The sequence below is a fragment of the Eschscholzia californica genome, unplaced genomic scaffold (genome assembly GCF_041429995.1).
Source record: "Eschscholzia californica isolate CP2 unplaced genomic scaffold, dmEscCali1.0.p SCAF_3, whole genome shotgun sequence".
NCBI classification, from domain to species: Eukaryota; Viridiplantae; Streptophyta; class Magnoliopsida; order Ranunculales; family Papaveraceae; genus Eschscholzia; species Eschscholzia californica.
The window spans coordinates 35,868,698-35,888,435 of record NW_028238420.1 but is presented as its reverse complement, the minus strand read 5'-3'; the positions used below and the strand labels follow the sequence as shown (position 1 = coordinate 35,888,435).

At 38.1% G+C, this 19,738-nt stretch overlaps 2 protein-coding genes and 1 non-coding gene across 3 annotated transcripts; all 3 read left to right on the top strand.

The window, feature by feature from the left end:
* Positions 1-6,892: 6,892 nt before the first annotated feature.
* Positions 6,893-10,156, top strand: LOC147549880 (uncharacterized). Its single transcript, XM_086669878.1, has one exon. The coding sequence runs from the start codon at positions 7,294-7,296 to the stop codon at positions 8,893-8,895; it is 1,602 nt and encodes a 533-aa protein (XP_086526004.1). The 5' UTR covers positions 6,893-7,293; the 3' UTR covers positions 8,896-10,156.
* Positions 10,157-13,562: 3,406 nt separating this feature from the next.
* Positions 13,563-17,768, top strand: LOC147549879 (transcription factor RF2b-like). The gene is made up of 4 exons (XM_086669879.1): positions 13,563-14,429; positions 15,845-15,977; positions 16,625-16,709; positions 16,989-17,768. Exons 1-4 carry the CDS (start codon positions 13,888-13,890, stop codon positions 17,366-17,368), a joined length of 1,140 nt encoding a protein of 379 aa, XP_086526005.1. The 5' UTR covers positions 13,563-13,887; the 3' UTR covers positions 17,369-17,768.
* A 1,236-nt stretch (positions 17,769-19,004) lies between these two features.
* Positions 19,005-19,092, top strand: TRNAM-CAU (transfer RNA methionine (anticodon CAU)). Its single transcript is given in 2 exon segments — positions 19,005-19,042; positions 19,057-19,092. It is a non-coding gene; the product is annotated as a tRNA-Met (tRNA).
* The last annotated feature ends 646 nt before the right edge of the window (positions 19,093-19,738 follow it).

The window sequence follows — 19,738 nt, the reverse complement described above, 5'->3', positions numbered from 1 at the left end:
CCAATGCAACACTCAACAAAAACTCAATTAATCTAATGTGTCAAGTGTGAAATGAGTTTCTCTTTTCTAAAAGGATGATTTGGACCAATTGAGATTCTACAATGCAACACTCAACACTCAACACTCAATAAAAGGATGATGCGGACCAATTGAAATACAACAATTGAGTTTTCTTTTGAATATCTCAACATTTATTGTTCCCACATCATATTGAGAACTCTAGTTGAGTGTTGCATTGAAGAGTGTTTTTAGTTAAAAACTAAACTGATCTTATGTGTCAAATTGAGTTTCTAGAGTTGAGTGTTGCATTGGAGATGCTCTAACAATGGATGGTTATACTATTTTTTTTTGAGGATTTTCACTACGTGTCTATAGTAACTGTTACAAGATAGTAACGTTGCAACAAATAAAAACTAACCACTTCAACAAAAAAAAAATAGAAAAAACTAACCTATACATCTGTTTTAAGTAAATATTTCTTTCACAGAATAAAAACATGGGGAAATTGTAAAAGGCCCCCCCGTTTTTGTTAAAAGGCCTCCCCGCTAAAAGCGCCCCTCATTATAACCCATTTGGTTATAGGGCCCCCTCTGCAAAGGAGCACCCCCCTCTTCTATATTTGACCTAACGGCAAAGTTAACGCCGTTAGGTCAAACTTAACCCAAGACCAAAATTGACCCTAAAAGACCATCTCCTTCCCAACCAGTTTCATCCCTTCTCTCTTTCTATCTCCCGCCTTCTCTCTCTCTATCTCGTGCTCTAGGTCTCTCTCGCCCTCTCTCTCATTCTTCACCATTGTACCAACGGTTAGTATATCTCTCTCTCTCCTTATATCTTTCTCTCTCTCTCTCTGTATATATGTCTTGCTCTAGATTTGAGTTCTGAATTTAGGGTTTTTATTGAAAGGAGTTTTCGGTTTGTTGAAGGAGGGATAGTTTCATAACACATAAGGTTTTGTTATTTCTGATGTTGATTTAGGGAAAGTTTGATTTTTACATACCCAATAGTATAGTTAGTTTATATTAGTAATAGGGTTTTGATTGGATTGATTTCTGGATTGGATTGTATGTGTTGTTATGATGTTCATGATTTTTGTTTAATTTAGTTTAAGTTAGTAATTTTAATGCTTAAAAATCATAATACGGTTGTACCAGACCGTAGAGATAGAAAACCCCCAATTTTATCTTCACCAAGCATAATTTCGGTCGAACCAGACCGAAAATATGACAAGTTACGGCTCGAGGTCACCGTAAAAATGCACAGTAGCTACTGTGCATTTTTACGGTGGGCTCGAGCCGAATTTTGTGCATATTTTCGGTTCCAGCCCACCGAAAATATGCACAGTAGCTACTGTGCATATTTTCGGTTGGTTCGAGCCGAATTTTGTGCACATTTTCGGTTCGAGCCCACCGAATTTTTGCACAGTAGCTACTGTGCATATTTTCGGTGGGTTCAAACCGTTTTTGGGCATCTCACGGCTCGTGCCCACCGTATTTTGGCCAGTAGGTCAAATTTTGTTGTCTTTATTTATGCTTTCTAATGCCATTTTTTCCAAGTTGTTTGACTTTATTTATATATCCTATTTTATCTTTAGTCATGTCTCAACGTGTCGCACAAACTGTAAGTGCGAGAAAGAGGAAGGAGGATGCTAGGAAGCAGATTGTCGACGGTTCGACAAGTGAAGCAGGTGCGGATCCTTTTCCAGGAGGGCCGACGGACCGAAGCATTCTCAAGAACTATGAGAACCATATTGCATACCAGATTTGGAATGGCAAGGTACGTGTATGTTTTTCTATTTTTCGCACTTATCAATGTTTAATATAATGATATATTGGCATATTCAATAAACGTAACTTTTATGTTTGTTTACGTAGGATCGTCCTGTTTTGAAACTACATAATCACGCAAGTGGTGTGCAAGTGGGGGCCCTTGAAAGTAAAAGTATACGGGATTCAAAGAAGGAACATGTCTGGGACATAGAACTCGAGTGTAAAGTAGTTCGTGAGAAGGTGGAAGCATCAGGACTTCTGCAAATCGCTAAATACTCTTACCAGAAACTTGACCGGGTTCTTATCACGGCTTTCACGGAGAGGTGGCATGAAGATACTAACACCTTTCACATGCCATTTGGAGAAATGACGATCACACTAGAGGATGTGCATCGTATTACAGGACTTCAGATTACAGGTCACTCGGTTCATCTTGATAATGATCATGTAAATGAATGCGCACTTCTGGTGAAAGGTTTAGGGGTGACACCTGAGGCTGCGGAAGCAGAATTGAAGACGACTAAGTGCAAGAGTGTTCGAATGTTGTGGTTGAGGGAAATCTGTTCGGGTAGCTTAGACAAAGATGACGCACAGAAGAAAGACTTTTGCGTCAGAGGGTACCTTCTCCATCTTATGGGCTCGACTCTTTTTTGTGACAAGAGTGGTTCGAAGGTGCCTGTTTGCTACCTTACATATTTGATGGACTTGACGAAGGTCCCTAAATATTCGTGGGGCACGGCTGTGCTTTCTTATCTTTATAGGCAGCTCGGTCATGCTTCCACTAAGGGTGGACAAATGGCGGGTTATCTGCCCCTCCTCCAGGTATTTCTCACATTATTATAAGTTGATTAATTTAGGAGTCTATCTTCTTGGTAGTAATAATTGTTTTCTTGTTTAGGCATGGATTGACGAGCACTTTAAGCTTGGTCTGTCGGATTTGAAAAAGGATTTCGACATTAGGCCGGATTTGCCTCTGATGGGTAGATGGACGGAGCATGATGCACATGGAAATCTAGATGACAGACTGGTTAACCTCCGAGAGATGATCGACGATTTAGAGGAGCGAGAGGTAAAATTCTATATACTATGGTATTTTGCATGTTAATTTGACATTGAATGAGCATCTAGTATAATAATTGTGTTATTTAGGTTATTTGGGACCCATATAGACTCATGGGCATTGGTGAGTCATCTCCCCCACTATACGCCTTCTACAGCGGTTGTATCGTATTTGATGATATTGCCGAGCCGTATCAACCCGAAAGGGTGTTGAGGCAATTTGGTGTGGTTCAACATATTCCGTCTGCCCCCATGAGAGCAACAAAGAAGAGAAGGAGTGAAGCAAAGGATTATGGAGAACATACATGGTATTGGGAGAACTGGGAACATCATGTCCTCAACGAGAAAGATAGGTCGCAACGGGTTAGTTCGGCTTGGGAGGTCGATGATAAATATGCTGAGTGGTTTAGTCGAATTTCACACCCGAAGGTCCAAAACCCAAACCATCGGAAGACGAACCAAGCACAAAGCTCACTCGGTTCGATTGCTTACTACGTAAGTACACATAAAGCATGTAATCTACTTTATTTAGTATTGATGGAAATACATGTTAACAGACTTGATTTTTTTTTTCAGAGAGAGGGTATTCGGCATGCCCTTGTTGCACTAGATTTGTCTGGGGTGGATGCAGGAAAGGAAATTCTTCACCAAGTATTGAGGGAGGAGCAACTTCCAGAGGCACCCCAGAGGGTTCAGGAAGAAAATACAAGGAAGAGGACAAAAACAAAGGCCGTGGGCAGGAGGAAGACCTAGAACGGCTTTAGATACTTTTATATTTTGAGACCTATGTCGGAAACTTTTGAATGATGTCGAATACTTTTATAATTTGAACGGCTTTAGATACTTTATCTTTTGATATGTTAAAACGGTTGGTTTTTTATATGGTTGAAATGTTATATTTTGATATGTGCCAAAAGAGAGAGAGAGATACAAAACTCCGAGAGAGAGAGATATGTGCCAAAAGAGAGAGAGATACAAAAGAGAGAGAGAGAGAGATACAAAACTCCGAGAGAGAGATATGTGCCAAAAGAGAGAGAGATACAAAAGAGAGAGAGAGAGATACAAAACTCCGAGAGAGAGAGATATGTGCCAAAAGAGAGAGAGATACAAAAGAGAGAGAGAGAGATACAAAACTCCGAGAGAGAGATATGTGCCAAAAGAAGATACAACTTTTCGGTGGGCTCGAGCCGTTTATGTTGCTAAAAACGGCTCGGCCCCACCGTTTTTTTGCACAGTAGGTACTGAAATTATCGGCTCGAGCCGTTCTTATTTTAAAAAATAAAACTTTACCTTTGATCAAAAAACTTTACGTTTAAAAAAAAAACAACTTCAACTAAGTTTTCATTCCATATCTATTGCTATTGCATTCGATGATGTGTCCCCTTCCTTCTTTATACTTGATGGAGTTTCTTCCAATTGCGGATTGATGCTTCGTTTTCTTCGACTGCATCATGCCACCTTTCTTGTGTATTAGAACCTCCAAAATCCCAAGTGTCTGTAGTAATTTGAGATGGAAGTTGAGAAGAAGCCACAACAGCAAAGCCCTATAAGGAAAAAAGAGAATTTTAGTCAAAACGGTCCGAGACCACCATTTTATGTATTACTTTACGGCTCGAGTCCGCCGAATATATGCACAGTAGCTACTGTGCATAAATTCGGTGGGCACGAACCGAATTAATTGACATTTTTCAGCTCGAGCCCACCGAATTTTTGCACAGTAGCTACTGTGCATATTTTCGGCGGACTCGAGCCGTAAAATGGCATAAATTCGGTTGTACCAGACCGAAAATACCCTCCGTGTTCAACAACCAAAAAATTTTCATACAACCAACGAATATATCATACAACTTGGAAAAAAGTGTTAGGATATGTTCATATACCTCTTGGGAGACTGAATCTTGTCCAGAAATTGATGATTTAGGATCCTTTGATGTTTCTCCAAAACTTTTGAAACTTGCTTCATCCATGGTGGTTTAAGAGTTTAGAAAGGGATAGAGAAGTGGTTTAGGAGTGCAACAACAATGTGAGATTGTTGCACAACTCCGATGAACTTTCCCCGTTGATGATGGTCGCCGGTGATGTTGACAATTCCGGTGGAAGAAGAGGGAAGAAGAATATAAGAGAGGAATTTCTAGAGATTTGGGGTTCTAGGGATTTGGGTTTTAGGAAGTTTAATAATTAACAACTAAAATCTTAATGTGGGTGAAATACACCCTTAAAGGGGGTTTTTTTCACCCATTCAAAGAGGGGGCCCTTTAACCAAGCCAAGTCAAACGTGTTTTACCAAGTCAAACGTGTTTTACCAAGTCAACGAAACCATGGGGAGGCCTTTTAACAAAAACTGGGAGGCCTTTTAAAATCTCCCTAAAAACATTTACTCCCTATTGCTATTTATTTCAAGGTCTGGATCAGTTTTATGATTTCCACTGATTTTTCTACTTAGTTGCTATTTTCTAACATTATCTAAGAAGATATCCATGTCACATGTGGACCTTTGTGTGGGAAAGGGTTGAACAAGACGGGTCTTAATAGCCTCGCCTCTCGTTATAAACTTATAAAGAGGCTTCCCCCACACACCCTGTTGTCCTATAATAAGATGTTTAGTATAGAATTATTTGGTGGATGGGGAACCCATAAATATTGAGGGAAAAGTTTCTGAGTATGAAGGGGTTCGCTTTTTTAAGTTTGGAGCGTGAATTAATTAATTTTGACTAACTTTACTATGGAAGAGGAACGATGTCTAACAAACTTTAATGCTATTTAGTTAATTGAGTGAAAAAAAGTGAGATGCTTCAAAAACTAATTTTTTTTTACGTTTGATGCCTCTTATATAAATTTTTTAAATTTAAATCCTAAAACAATAGTTTTTTAATTTTTTCATAAATATTCAAAATAAAAATTAAAAACTTATTTACATCCATAAAATAAATTTAAATAAAGGACCCCTCTTTAGGCAAAAACCTCTGGAAAAGGTTTCAGGCGAAAACTTGAGAAAATGTTTCAGGCGAAAATCGAAAAAAAGGTGTCAGGCGAAAACCCAATAAATGGTTTCACTTCAAGCTTAAAATCTCAGACGATTCTGAAATCCTCGATCGTGGGTCTAAAACTCTCGAAGATGATTACCCAGAAATTCTCCATGACTCTCTCTCTCTCTCCCTCTTTTTCTTCCTCTATCATTGTTCCAATGAAGAAAATAGTTTGCTTCGTCGAAAACCCCTTCGTCGTAGACGAAGGCGAAAGTTTCCCTTAAAATCCTAAGGGTCTGAAACCCTTGAGGGTCTGACGACCCAAATATGGGAATACAATGTTAACTAACAAGATGAAGTTAGGAGTGCGTATATTAGAATACTCGTGATTTAAATTAGTTTATAATTGGAATGGTTCGGCCCCTCCGAATAAAAGTTCTAGTTCTTTCCCTGATGGTAGCTAAGGCTTTTACTTCCAAAACCAGAAATGCAGAAGAAAGCGAGATAAATGCGAGTCTAAATGGAATCAGATGGAAGGCTAACAACAACCACAAATTCATTCACCTAGAAAGTGACAATCATGCAATTATCTGCCACCTTCTAATTAAACTCAAGTAAACCAATTCAGTGGCAATATACGATTCATGTAAAGGAAATTAAGAAACTGCGCCCCTAAGGCTTTTCCACCAAGACAATCAAACGATAATGAGTGAAAATAAAGAAGTGACTGTCATTTAATAACCCTATTTTCAGTGCTTAGATCCCAAGAAGAACAGTTACATAAAAGTCCGTTTTATTCGTTAGTTTTTTCCTTTTAGAGGCTAGTCAGGCTTAGGTTTGGATCATCGCTTCGCCCTTGCACTTACTGTCACTCTCTCTACTTTTTCTCTCTCACCGCTAGCTCCTAATTAGTGATGATGTCCAAAATTAGTTTTTAGGATATCACTCAGATGATGAAGAATCAACAAACAGATAAATTTTCCTTGTGTGATTTGTGGAAAAGAACTTGTAAAGAACTCAAAAAGTTCTCTAAAGCTTAAGTTAATATGGTGTTTTTTTTTCTTTTTTGGAGGTCAAGGGTTCGAGGCACACTGATGCAGGCGCATAACACGTGGGCCACGTCCACACGTGCCCACGTCCCGGTCGGCCACAATAGTGGTCCTAGTTAGTATAGGATTAGGAAGTTACCTTAAATTGGTATTTCTTTTATTTAGGAGTTTCTATGTTTTAGTTTCTTTAATATTTAGGAATCCTAGTTTGAGTCTATCTAGGAAAGTCTATTATCCTATGAAAGGAGGTCTAGTCTATTTTGTTATTCATATTGAAGAGAAAAACCCCTTGAAGTTTAATAAAGTTTAGTTTATTTACAGTTATTTACCGTTCTTCGTTTATTTACATCGTCTTTCTTTTAATTCCGCTGTGTCTACATCAAGTGGTATCTAGAGCCATCAAAATTCTGGATTTTTTTTTTTTTATCGTGAAGGTTAGTTTTTATATCAATGGATTCTTCGTCCTATAGTGATGAAAGTTTTTTTGAAGATCGATCGAATTACGAGGAAGATGATTTATCTTACCAAGATATTTATTTCAATGATCAACAAGAAAATAACTTCTCCCACTATGGGGCAGAAAATTTCGATGAGTCAAGTATGGATGATTTTGGATACGAATTAGACTATTCAAAACACAACTCCGTAGACAAAATAAATACAGAAGAAAATCATCATAATCCAAAAAAGCATTCGGCATGTTCATATGTTTGGAAACCCGGAGGCAAACCTAGTACGTCTTATTTTTCGTATCATCCTTCTTCATCTTCTTATATCTCTAAGGAACAACCACCACCCACCGCCATTACTTCTATGTTTTCACAAAACACGGATATTTTTTTCACTCCATCCATGGCTATATCTTCACCATACTCTAACTTTAGTGAAGCTCCACCATATACACCACCACCACCACCACCACCACCGTATTACCATTCTTATTTGCCACCAAGCCATTCACCACCGTATTCACCACCGCTGATGGAACAACAACAACAATGGGCTATGTTGCAACCTTACCAAAATCAAGCTACACCTCCTGTTTGGAACCAACAACAACCACCACAACAAGCTCAACCTTACATGATGCCTCAACAACAACAACAACATTCGTATCAAACCTCTCCACCAACTAGTGTCGATGAGGTTCGAACTCTTTGGATCGGTAATCTGCAACCTTGGATGGAAGAGAGTTATATTCATGGTTATTTTGCTCATACTAGAGAGGTTGTTAATGTGAAAGTAATTCGTAATAAGCAAACGGGTCAATCTGATTGTTATGGTTTTGTTGAGTTTATAAGTCATGATGCAGCAGCAAGGATTTTACATACTTATAATGGGGCATTGAAGCCTAATGTTGAGCAAAATTTTAGAATGAATTGGGCTTCTTTTGGTTCAGGAGAGAAGCGTCAAGATAGCAGTGCTGATTTCACAAATTTTTTAGGGGATTTGGCTTCTGATGTTACTGATTATACTTCACAAGAGACTTTTAAGAGTCGTTATATTTCTGTCAAAGGTGCAAAAGTTATTACTGATAGGACACTTAGACGATCGATAGGATATGATATTGTCGTACAAGAGGAGGATTCCGACGAAGAAGAAGAAGAAGAGAAAGCCGAAGATACGTTCACTGAAGCAAATTCAGATGATATTAAAAAGGAACGCGATGAAAATCGCAGCCCTAATTCTGATCATTCTTCTACTTCGACATCCAACCCTACTACTTCAATCGAACCTATTGTTGATCAGAGGGAAGCTCAATCACAATGGGAAAAACCTATTTTTGATGAGCATAGAGTCGAACCTCATGTAATAGGAGAGAATATTGAAAGTGAACCTGAAGAAGAAAAAGAAGATTACGAAGAAGTTGAAGAAGTCGATCACGAAGAAGTTGAATACGAAGAGGTTACTCACACCCGAGCAGCTCCTTCTCAAGCCGATTTGTTGTTGCAAAACTACACAGTTATTAAGGAGAAGTTTCAATCCAAAAAAAAAGGCCAACAACATGGATCCTCACAACCCTCATCTTTTTACAAGCCGTGCTCAAGCTAACATCATCATTAATTTCGCTGAAGTTGTCGCTGATTCAAATAGAGCAATTGCGTTGGATCCTTCAAGCTACCATAAGCCAGAGGACGTGGCAGTGACAATATTTGCTAAGGGAATACCAACCATCAATGTTGGTGTTGGATTTGGTGAACATATATTAGATGTTAGCAGTGAGATCCTTGCTCCTCTTCAATCTCATCCACCTAATCAGTCTTCTCTTGTCTTGGTTAATGATAACATGGACCATTCCTTCCAATACCAAGCCTTAACATATTGCAATTTGATGAATAACGGTGGAGGCAGCAAGAGAGAGGAGATTAAAGCTATCGGTTCGAACTTTTGCGATGGAAATTCAAGTGGTTTTCAAGGGTTTTATCCAAACCAACCCACAATGCTTCATGGACTAATGCGTGTGGGAAATTCTTCTTCTACAATGGGAAGCAAGTGGAGCTCTGGCAATGGTTACGACGAATCATACTTTGGTAGTAGAATCTCTATGGCTATGAATTCGCCGAGTAGTGATAATGTCGGATTTCATAAGTTGACAAAATATGATAGAATTATGTTCTATAAACTTCATGAAGATGAACGTGGGAAGGAAGATTTTGGGCGTCATATCAACACTACACGTTTCCACCTCGGTAACTTAATTGAAGTTGGTTACGTTTATACTTTGGTTGTTGACGACGAATTTTATGAAGATGTCGAGATGAAGGTTCTTCATTCACTCAAGATAATTTTGATTCAATCATTGGCATATGAGATTGAATATGAGGTTGGCGTTTTCTTACATATTAGTATCCATCACTTCCAAGACAACCTTCGTTCGAAGAGGGAGTTGCGAATCGCCTTGGTGAAATTCAATCTTATGCGGATACATCCAGCTTTTCTTAATCAATCGGTTCGGGACGAACCTTCTGGGGAAAGGGGAGCTGATGCAGGCGCATAACACGTGGGCCACGTCCACATGTGCCCACGTCCCGGTCGGCCACAATAGTGGTCCTAGTTAGTATAGGATTAGGAAGTTACCTTAAATTGGTATTTCTTTTTTTAGGAGTTTCTATGTTTTAGTTTCTTTAATATTTAGGAATCCTAGTTTGAGTCTATCTAGGAAAGTCTATTATCCTATAAAAGGAGGTCTAGTCTATTTTGTTATTCATATTGAAGAGAAAACCCCTTGAAGTTTAATAAAGTTTAGTTTATTTACAGTTATTTACCGTTCTTCGTTTATTTACATCGTCTTTCTTTTAATTCCGCTGTGTCTACATCACACACGCTGAACAATTCAAAAAAATAATATGGTGTTTTTTGCCGTTAAAGATTGAATACAAAAGTTTGAGTATAAAACATGAATCTCATGTCCCAATTAGGGTGAACCTGTTGCCTTTATATAAGTTCAGTTTGTCGATTCAAATGAAAAGATGAGATGATGCAGTGGTAAGGCACCGTCCTAGACGAAGCCACGGGTTAATGGCTATTAGGACGACAATTTTTTGTCGCGGCTTTTGGGAATAAAGAATGTCTCCGGGGAATAAATTCTCTAGGGAATCCATGTTTTTTTGTACATTCTCGGGGACATATTTTATTTTGGTCTACAAACTGACTTGATCAAACATCGCCCCCTAATCTTCATATTCTTTTCACCTTCTTTACCACAACTTCACACCACCACCATTCCAACCACCATTGCCTCCTCTTCTCTTTCCTCACTAACTCACTGTTACTCTCTCTCTCTCTCTCTTTCTCTCTTGTTGCTTTCGAGAGAGACTAAGAGAAGAAGAAGGAAAGAATAATAGAGAGATGATGAGAGATAGTGGGAGAGAGAGATAGGGAGAGAGAAGGTAAGATTAAGGAGCAATGTTTGATCAAGTCAATTTTTGGACTAAAAAAATATGTCCACACGTCAATATTTATTGACTAAATTTTTATTCCCCGGTGAATTTTCTTTATTCCCCAAAGCCGCTTCATGATTGCATATGTTTTGACACTGACGGATCCTCTGGCGATTCACGAATCGTGTATAGAAAGTGGGTTTTTGGCATTCTTTAGCCTTCCACGTCATTTAGCCATGTTCAGGATTTGCTTGTACAAATGAGCCTATCGTGCCTGTTAAGTTGATTTCTCCACCCCAGACCTCAAATCAGGTCAAGGTTTAGGTAGAGAAATCTAGGCATGCTTCTACTTTCTTGCGTCGTACGGCAAGACGGGACTTTAAGGTGTTTGTCTGATTATCACGGACCTCCGTTGATGTTCTAAGATCCGGACTAGAGCTTTAATTAAGGTTGACCTGGTTTGCATTAGAGTCAATGGAGGCTTTAAGACTCCTAGGAGACTGGTGTTGGTCTTCCAATTATGGGCTTATGTGGTAGAGCTCTTTTGAATTCATTTCCCTCATGACGTAGGTTTGGGTCGATCCATTTGTGTTTGGTTGTTATGTTGATTTCTTAACTTACTCAAGACTGATCATTATTTAGCTCAACAACTACCACCTTCGACCACCACCAGCTCTCTCTCACTCTCTCCACTTTTCCCTTCCTAATTTTTTTTCTATACTCTCTTTCGTTTGCATCACCTCGACAAGAGTTTCAGTCGAAAAAGAAAGTTGAGAGCCTGAAGATGAAGGTTAGAGGAACTCTTTATCCTCGACAAAAAATAGAGCCAGAAGAAAAGGAGATAAAAAGAGATGGTGGTCGACAGCGCTGTTGATGAAGAGGAAGGTAGAACAAAACGTTGTTATTGCGAAAAAAAAATAGTTTTAAAATGAGTACCATTATGTATTTTGATCTCTCCTTTTGTGAATTGGGTACACATTCATACTGAGTGATTAGTTTGGGGCATTAAGATGTTTTTTCTTATGTTTGGGGCATGAACTAACTTATCATAAAAAAAATTAGTGTTTGAAGCATCTTACGTTCTTTTACTAGAGTTAACTAACGTTAAGGTTTCTTAGACAAGTTAGTCTGTGCCCCAAACTCAAAACAACATCTTCCTGCCTCAAAGTCATCCCCTGATTCCTGCGTTTGTCCCATTCGCAGAATAACTCTTCAATTTAAAAAGTTATGCAACATCTTTTTAAATTTTGGTCGCGACTTCGGGGCATCTAAATAGTCTCCGGTGAATAAAGTCTTGGTCAATTAAGATTGACTTAGGGGGCATCTATATTTTCGGTCCAAAAATAAACTTGAATATATTTTAGCCCCTAATCTTAAACTTCATCTTCACCTCACATCCACCACCACCACAACTTCTAAGCATCACCACCAATTCTGACCACCACCACCATTTTCAGGGGGGATTACCCTAATATGTTTCACGCATGCATACCAAGAATTAAAGTCTTTACTTTAAGTCGTCCCCACAAACCGTAGGCATCATCATCTTCTTCTCCTCCTCCTCCTCCTTCTCTCTTATAATACATAGAAAATCTCTGATCTGCTGGGGTATATCTTCTTTAACTCAGATCTTCTGAGTTGAACGAAGAAGATCTACCTCAATAGATCTGAGATGGGTTGGAGTTTTAGAGTGAAAAATGAAGAGAGAAGAAGACGAAGAAGAGTAGGGAAGAGAGAGATTGAGATAAAATGGTGGTGATGGAAGTCGGCGTCGCAGAGGTGAAGATTAGGGGCTAAAATACAATTAAATTTATTTTTGGATTGAAAAAAAGAATGCACCTTAGGTCAAACTCGGTTGAGTCGGTCTTTATTTTCTAAAGTCTACTTTGGATGCCCTAAAGCCGCGACTTAAATTTTCTTTCCTTGCAATTTGTGTCCTCCATCATGGGCCCAATCAAAATAAGGGTGTTCATTGGTGCGATATTCAGTATTTTGGAGTCATCATACTAACCATCCATGTTTGTTTGGTTAGTGATTTCTCAAACCATACCAAACCGCTCATAGTTGGGTTCGGTATCCAGTAGTATCCAAACCACCACAGAGCGATTTTGTAAGAGGCAGTTTCCAAAAGTGATGAGAGGCGGTTTTGGATGCATATAAGCGGTTTCAAATTTGGAAATTGATTAATGGCGGTTTGGATTGTTTCCAATTTTTGAGCCAATTTCGAGTGGGCCATTCCAATCCCACCGGCTTATAATAATTATAAATAAAGAGTTGAGTTCTTTGTAACAATCACCACAACAACAACAACTCAACAGCTCTTCTTTAGAGAGAGCTAGAGAGAGAGCAAGTGAGAGAGAAATTTGTTCATAGTTTTGAGCGGTGTTTAATTTCTCGGTTGTCGAAGATCTAGTATAGAAGGTTAAATTCTATACGGTACCATCTTGGGACGAACTTGCGGGTTGTGTGAGTCGTCTTCATCTATCCTTCAATAAAGATTTCTTGTTCGCCCGAGGACGTAGGCTTTAGGCCGAACCTCGTTAATTTCTGTTTGCATATTTAGTTTTGGCATAGCTTTTCGATAATTTTCATAATCGGATCAATTTCTAGGATAGGTTCGATAGCTTCCGCGATTTTTAGTTCTAACAGATTTGAATACTATTGGATATCTAACCAACTAACAAAATAATTTGTTCACCTCGAGCTACTTCCTTCATACAGTCAATATGTTATCTTTCAAAACCTCAAGCGCATTCAAACTAATTTTAGATGGAATCATGACCCACCGTTATATTATAATTGAACCTCATTGGTGCGGTTTAGTTTCCTCAGTTTTTTATCGTCCATCTACTTGCAGAACCAAACCAGTCGAGTTTTAAAAATGCACACTCGTATTAAACCATTCGTTCTTTGGTTCGGTTGGAAAACCTAGTTGATTTCGTTTACTTTTGCTGTTTTGCACACCTCTAATCAAAGTAGCCGCCCTCTAAATGTGTTAAAACAAATTTACCCAACAACTGAAAACCAACTCTAGAATCAATCGTCATCTCCTTAGTTTCTTCAGTGAGATAAAATATTGTAAACAAACCATAACCAAATCTCTTCTCCTCCTCCTCCTAGAGAGAGAAAGAGAGAGTATAGAGAGAGAGTCATTTCCAAAATCATGGAAATGCAAGATCCTTCAAACCCTAATAATCATAATGCACAAAAATCAATTACACCACCAACAACAATGTTCGGAAACCCTAGCGGGCCATTCAGAGGTTCACATCATAGACGAGCACATTCAGAGGTAAATTTCCGAATCCCTGAAGACCTAGATCTAATTTCAGATCCATTTGATACAACAACAACAAGTTTCGAAGAGATCGGATCCGAAGATGATCTATTCTGTGCTTATATGGATATTGAGAAGTTCGGATCTAAACTTGAAGATTGTCAACAAGGAGGAAATATGAATTCAGAATCTGGCAATGATGATGGAAAAAATGCTGTTAATCAAAATGGTAGAAATGTTAGGTTAGAGAATGGAGGTGGAGAGAAAAACATGAAATCTCGACATAGGTATAGTAGTTCTGTTGATGGTTCATCGATCTCAAGAGGAGAGAAAGAAAGCTTATTTGGAGATGTCATGGAAGCCAAGAAGGCAATGGATCCTGATAAACTAGCTGAGCTTTGGACGCTCGATCCGAAACGAGCTAAAAGGTCTCAAATTTTACGGTTTCTTCAATTTCTTTATGTTTAATTTGTTTCCTTTCTTTGAATTCGTTAACTGATTAGTTGTTTCTAAACAAATTATGCTACTACTTGCTTGTTATTGTTTTGTGTTTCAAATAAACTCTTTCATAATCCTAATGCCAAAAAAGGTAACTCTTTTAGACAGTAGAGTAAAGATAAATGTGCTAATACGGTGTTTTGTCGCGGATTAGGTTATGTATTTGAACTCTTTATGTTAAGAGATGAATTTGTTTAAGTTATAATTAAAAGAATGAGTTGAGCCTTTCAATTTAGTTTTCAGACATAAGGTCTAGTTCTTTTAGATTGATCGAAGAGGCAGCTTCCCGTTTTTATACTAATGCCTCCTTCGAATTATTGGATGTGCCATAATTATTACGTGGTTAAGATAGTTACGACAACTTTTTGGCTTTTAAGATATCGGCTGGGTGTTAATGATGATTATGATGAGTGTACTTATGGTGGAACCTACCATTTTGGTAGGTGGGGCTAACACTAGAAATCAGTACTTTATATTTTCGAGTTTATTGTGTTTAGAAAATATTGTGTCAACTGGGGTAGTCCTTAGTCCTTACAAAGTTAAAGTCGATGAATGGGTCGATGTTCTTTATATTTCCTCAAATATTGTGACTATACATGGTAGACCGACACAGAAGGTACTGGAGAAAAGATACGAAACTAAAAGAAGTAGAAAAAGGAAGGAGATGATTAAACAATCTATAATTATTCTTGATGGATCCTATAGAAATAATGTAGAAGATATCAGATATGTTTGTTTGGTGTTTACATTTTTGTGATAGTTCTCTCTAGTTGCGTTTTTCTTTGGGAACTTCTCTGTACGATGTGCTTTTAATAAGACTTGAGTTACTAAAAGTTAAGATACGCTGAATTAGGTACTTTTCATAGACATGTTTATATTTATCTACTAGATTCTTGTTAATTTTCTCATCCCGGGACTAACTTGAAGCCCTATAAACTATTATATCTTTAATATGACACATGGGTCACCAGCAGGCTGGCCGTGTTAATTCTTTTTTCCCTTTTCTCGTTTCTTTCTTTTCTATACTACCTCTTCGCTATGCCTTTAATAATTTGAAGTGCATTTCCGAAGAGCACGTATTTTAGAAATTATCTTGGTTTCGACACTGGATTAAACTCTACTCTACTCTAATCTCTTAAAAGCATAGAAAATTGGCTAAAATATCAATTCTTCCAAGCCATACCCTGAATGCATTTAAAGATCTTGACCTGCTTGTAATTCCTTGGTTTTACTTGTTTTCATTATTTTTATCATTTGAATTTCTATTCTAGTTATTCTTCTTAATGACGGACCTGGTGGTCTGTGGACGATTTTAAGAGACTTCTAATAATATAATTATATGCAGGATTTTGGCAAATCGTCAGTCAGCTGCTCGCTCTAAAGAGAGGAAGGCTCGATATATAATTGAACTTGAAAGAAAAGTTCAGACCCTTCAGACTGAGGCAACAACTCTTTCTGCACAGCTCACACTGTTTCAGGTTTGTAGTGGTTGACTTTGTCTTCTAAGACCCAACACAAATACGAAGTGTTCTCAGTCAGTTTTCGTGTATTACTTCCAAGTCTTTATTTCTATTTCCAAGAAATTTTCCGCACTTCAACAAACTTGTTTTTTTTCCAATTGGACTCCAAGAGTCATTCCATTCAATATGGCTTGGATACATCATGAATAATTACATGAATTGAATAAGCTCTAGAACTACCACAGTACCGTTACTTTATTATACCCCTTAACACAAGTCAATAAATGATGGATTCCACCTCCACCATGAGTCGAACTTGTGACCTCCGTATTTTTCGGAGTAGATGACCAACTGGCCAACCAGCACTTTAACAAAGTTGTTAGGTTCTTTAGAAAAAAGGAGTTCCAGAATGCTGAATGCACATTGTGTATCTTCTAATTGCGAGAAAAAGGGGTTTATGCAGAAGGAAATTGAACTTGGTCTTGTAGCAATGAAAGGGTTTGTTGGTTTCTATTTTTCATTTCCGTTCAAACTAGACCAGTTTGATGCAAGCCTGCTTGATATGTTGATTCGATTTTAATCTTCGTCCTGTACCACAGTTTTCTTAATTCCATAACACAAAGACTTGACTCTTTGGTATTGCTTCCCCCTATCTCTCAATTTAGAGAGATACAACAGGTCTCTCAACTGAAAACACAGAGCTAAAGCTTCGTTTACAAGCCATGGAGCAGCAAGCTCATTTACGAGACGGTGAGTGTCATTTCTCACTTATTCTTTGAATTACTGTGACGTTAATACTAAACATCTCACTCCGAACTCCCTCCAAATCTAAATGTTTAAATAAAAGAGTATGACTTCTGAGAGATGGCTTATTTTTCTTTCATGTCAGAACTATATATTTAGCCAAGGCCTGCCAAGAGCAGTACTTCAGACCCACTTAGAGAACTCTTTTATTTTGTGGAATTCTTGCATATTCCGATAATATCAACGGAAATTTCTAAATCATATTATATTGGAAACAAAATGCAGCTCTTAATGATGCACTAAAGCAAGAATTAGAGAGGCTTAAGGTTGCCACTGGAGAAATGACGAACTCGTCTGAGACATTCAACATGGGAATTCACTATACTCCGTATACTAATTCATCTTCATCCTTCTTTACCGGACAAGGCGGTGGCCACCAAACTATGCAGTTACCGTCATTCCATCATTCACAGTCTAACATGACAGGCCATCAACTTTTTGCCGCCCGTGGTGGTGGTGGTGGGTACTCTCTCTCAGATATGATGCAGCAAGATCAAATCGGACGATTTCAAGGGCTTGATATAAATAATAACAATAGAGGATCGCATATTGTGAAGTCTGAAGGACCCTCTATCTCCGCAAGTGAAAGCAGCAACACATTGTAATGTAAAGCCAACTCGACTTCCCATCGATGAGTACCAACTCTGCGGCCTATGGGCCCAATTGCAAGTTTGTTCATAGACTGACATCTACAGTCCCATTCCACTAGGATTCTTTCTTATTCTTCTTCCTCTTCTCAAGTACATCTGATTCTGATTTGTTTTTATTTAATTTGTCTTCTTTGTTATGGTTCAGTGTTTGTTTATTCTTAGGGGTTATTCGTTGATTAATCTGACATATTCTGTTGTATTCTTGTGTTCTTTTTCTCTTCTTGTCTGCTGAATTTGAAATTATATTTTATGATTGTTATGTAATTTGGGGGAAAAAATAGTGGTTCCCTGAAAAGATGTAGAAAAGAGTTGGATTGTATGTTTCTAATAGCAACTCCTTTGTATCTTCTCTGTCTATTACATTTTTTTTTTCTGATTCATGTTTAAGATGAACCTAAGATGATGTTCTTTTTTACTTCAATTAACTTGTGTATTTGATACGTCCCGAAGTTTGAGTTGCCTGAAATGCTGACTGAAATTGATTTTGGTCCAATTGAGGGAGTCATAAAATAAATCTCAATTAACAGCCTATGTTGTTGTCCAACTTCTGAGCGAAATAAAAAAAGATCCAGACTATGACTCAAAATGCAGAGAGATGGACTTATAATAAGTTCCTCTCTTTCAACTAAAGGGTCCAAACTATTTGCCATTGTTTTCGAATCTCTTGAAAAGAAAATGAAAATGGGAGATTATACAAGTAACAAGACGCCCTAAACTTGCACAATAATTCCTCTAATTTCAACTCCAACTATAGGGAAGATTTTACTTCGAAGATATGAGAATCGGCTTAATGAAATTGGTCTCCGCCATTAGAATAAATTAATGTTGATTGTGCTTTTTAGGGTAAGGAAATGGCAATAGCAGGAGTTGCTAGATGACATGACGGAAGGTCTGTAGCTGCATTTGTGGAAGTCTTCTTCGAAGCTAATTCAACAGAGGAGGTGGAGGCAAAAGCAGAAGGTACCAAAATGCATCACCAAAGGTGATATTGTAATGTTAGTGGAAGCGTGTTCCACACATATAACTCATGCCCCTTGGAGAGTTAGAAGCATCATTGCAGAAGTCCATAACGAAGCAAAAGATTGGGGATGGTAAAGTTCTAATATGTTAGCCTAGAAGCAAATATTGATCAATAGTCCCAATGACTAGTTTTGTTTTGTCCCAACAATTTTTTGGGCTTCAACTCCTTAGAGGGGTGGTTGTAATCAGTGGCGTGGCTCAGAATTTGGTTTGATTGGTTTGGTCTATTTTCGCACACCCCTACTTGGAGGGCCACGTTTATATCTCCGAGGTTGCATTGGTTAGGCTATCTTTGTGAAAGTAGATATCAGGTAGAGAAATGTTCCGAGTAAGGGAACTAAGACACGAAGGGTAAGTAGTGGACAGACAGTCTTTTTTTTTCTGCAAGGAGGACAAACATTGTCGATGATAGCCTAAATGTATACAGTTTTTGTTAGGTTCGGTGGCATTTTAAGACATTTCAGATTTCAACATTTGGTAGTCTAAGTGGTCGATAATGTTGGCATAAATTAGGAATCCATCACTAGTTAAACAAGAGTGATATATTATTTTTCGGTAAAGAAAATCAAATGGGGTGGTGGCGCAGTTGGCTAGCGCGTAGGTCTCATAGCTTAATGCGAGTAATCCTGAGGTCGAGAGTTCGAGCCTCTCTCACCCCATATTTTTTGTCGAAATATTCATTATGAGATTTTGCATCTATCTAGCTGCCTTTATTTTAAGAAAATGTTTTCCCTACTTGTTCTTCAAAATTTTGTACCAAATGAAGGGGGAGCAACAAATCTGGTTGGTGAAATATGTTCCAAAGGCGACACTGCCATGTATCAAGGCCCACGACTCCATTACTGGACGACATACCGACATACACGGAACAAATGTTGAATTGGAACAGTAACACCAAATGGGGGATTGGTGCATTCGGTAGCAAAGTAGGAGGAATGTATTTGAAAGATGATATTGCCATGTATCAAATATTCATGTATTCTCCTATATCAAAGACAACATCCCGGAGACCTCAGTAACAACACAAGGGGGAAAACAAAGACTGTTAATGTAAAAGCATAACGATGCCTGATACCAAAAGTCTTGGCTTTCATTTGCAGTAATAGGACTGGGTAAATGTTGCACCACCTTATCAAACTAACACTTAGTATCAATGATTAGTTACAACTCAAAAATGAACCAAGAGTTTAAGCTGGAACAAAGTTGTTGAATATCAAAATCCATATTGAATGATCAAAATTTTGATTCAGGAGAAACCTTCAGACATGATTACAGAAGAACCACAAGAATCCCCTTAATGGTGCT

Bases quoted from the DNA above. Each gene is read 5' to 3' on its own strand.
- LOC147549879 (XM_086669879.1), top strand. From the start codon at position 13,888: ATGGAAATGCAAGATCCTTCAAACCCTAATAATCATAATGCACAAAAA. The intron at 15,978-16,624 runs GTTTGTAGTGGT...CTCTCAATTTAG, and splicing joins CACAGCTCACACTGTTTCAG to AGAGATACAACAGGTCTCTC. The intron at 16,710-16,988 runs GTGAGTGTCATT...AACAAAATGCAG, and splicing joins GCAAGCTCATTTACGAGACG to CTCTTAATGATGCACTAAAG.
- LOC147549880 (XM_086669878.1), top strand. From the start codon at position 7,294: ATGGATTCTTCGTCCTATAGTGATGAAAGTTTTTTTGAAGATCGATCG.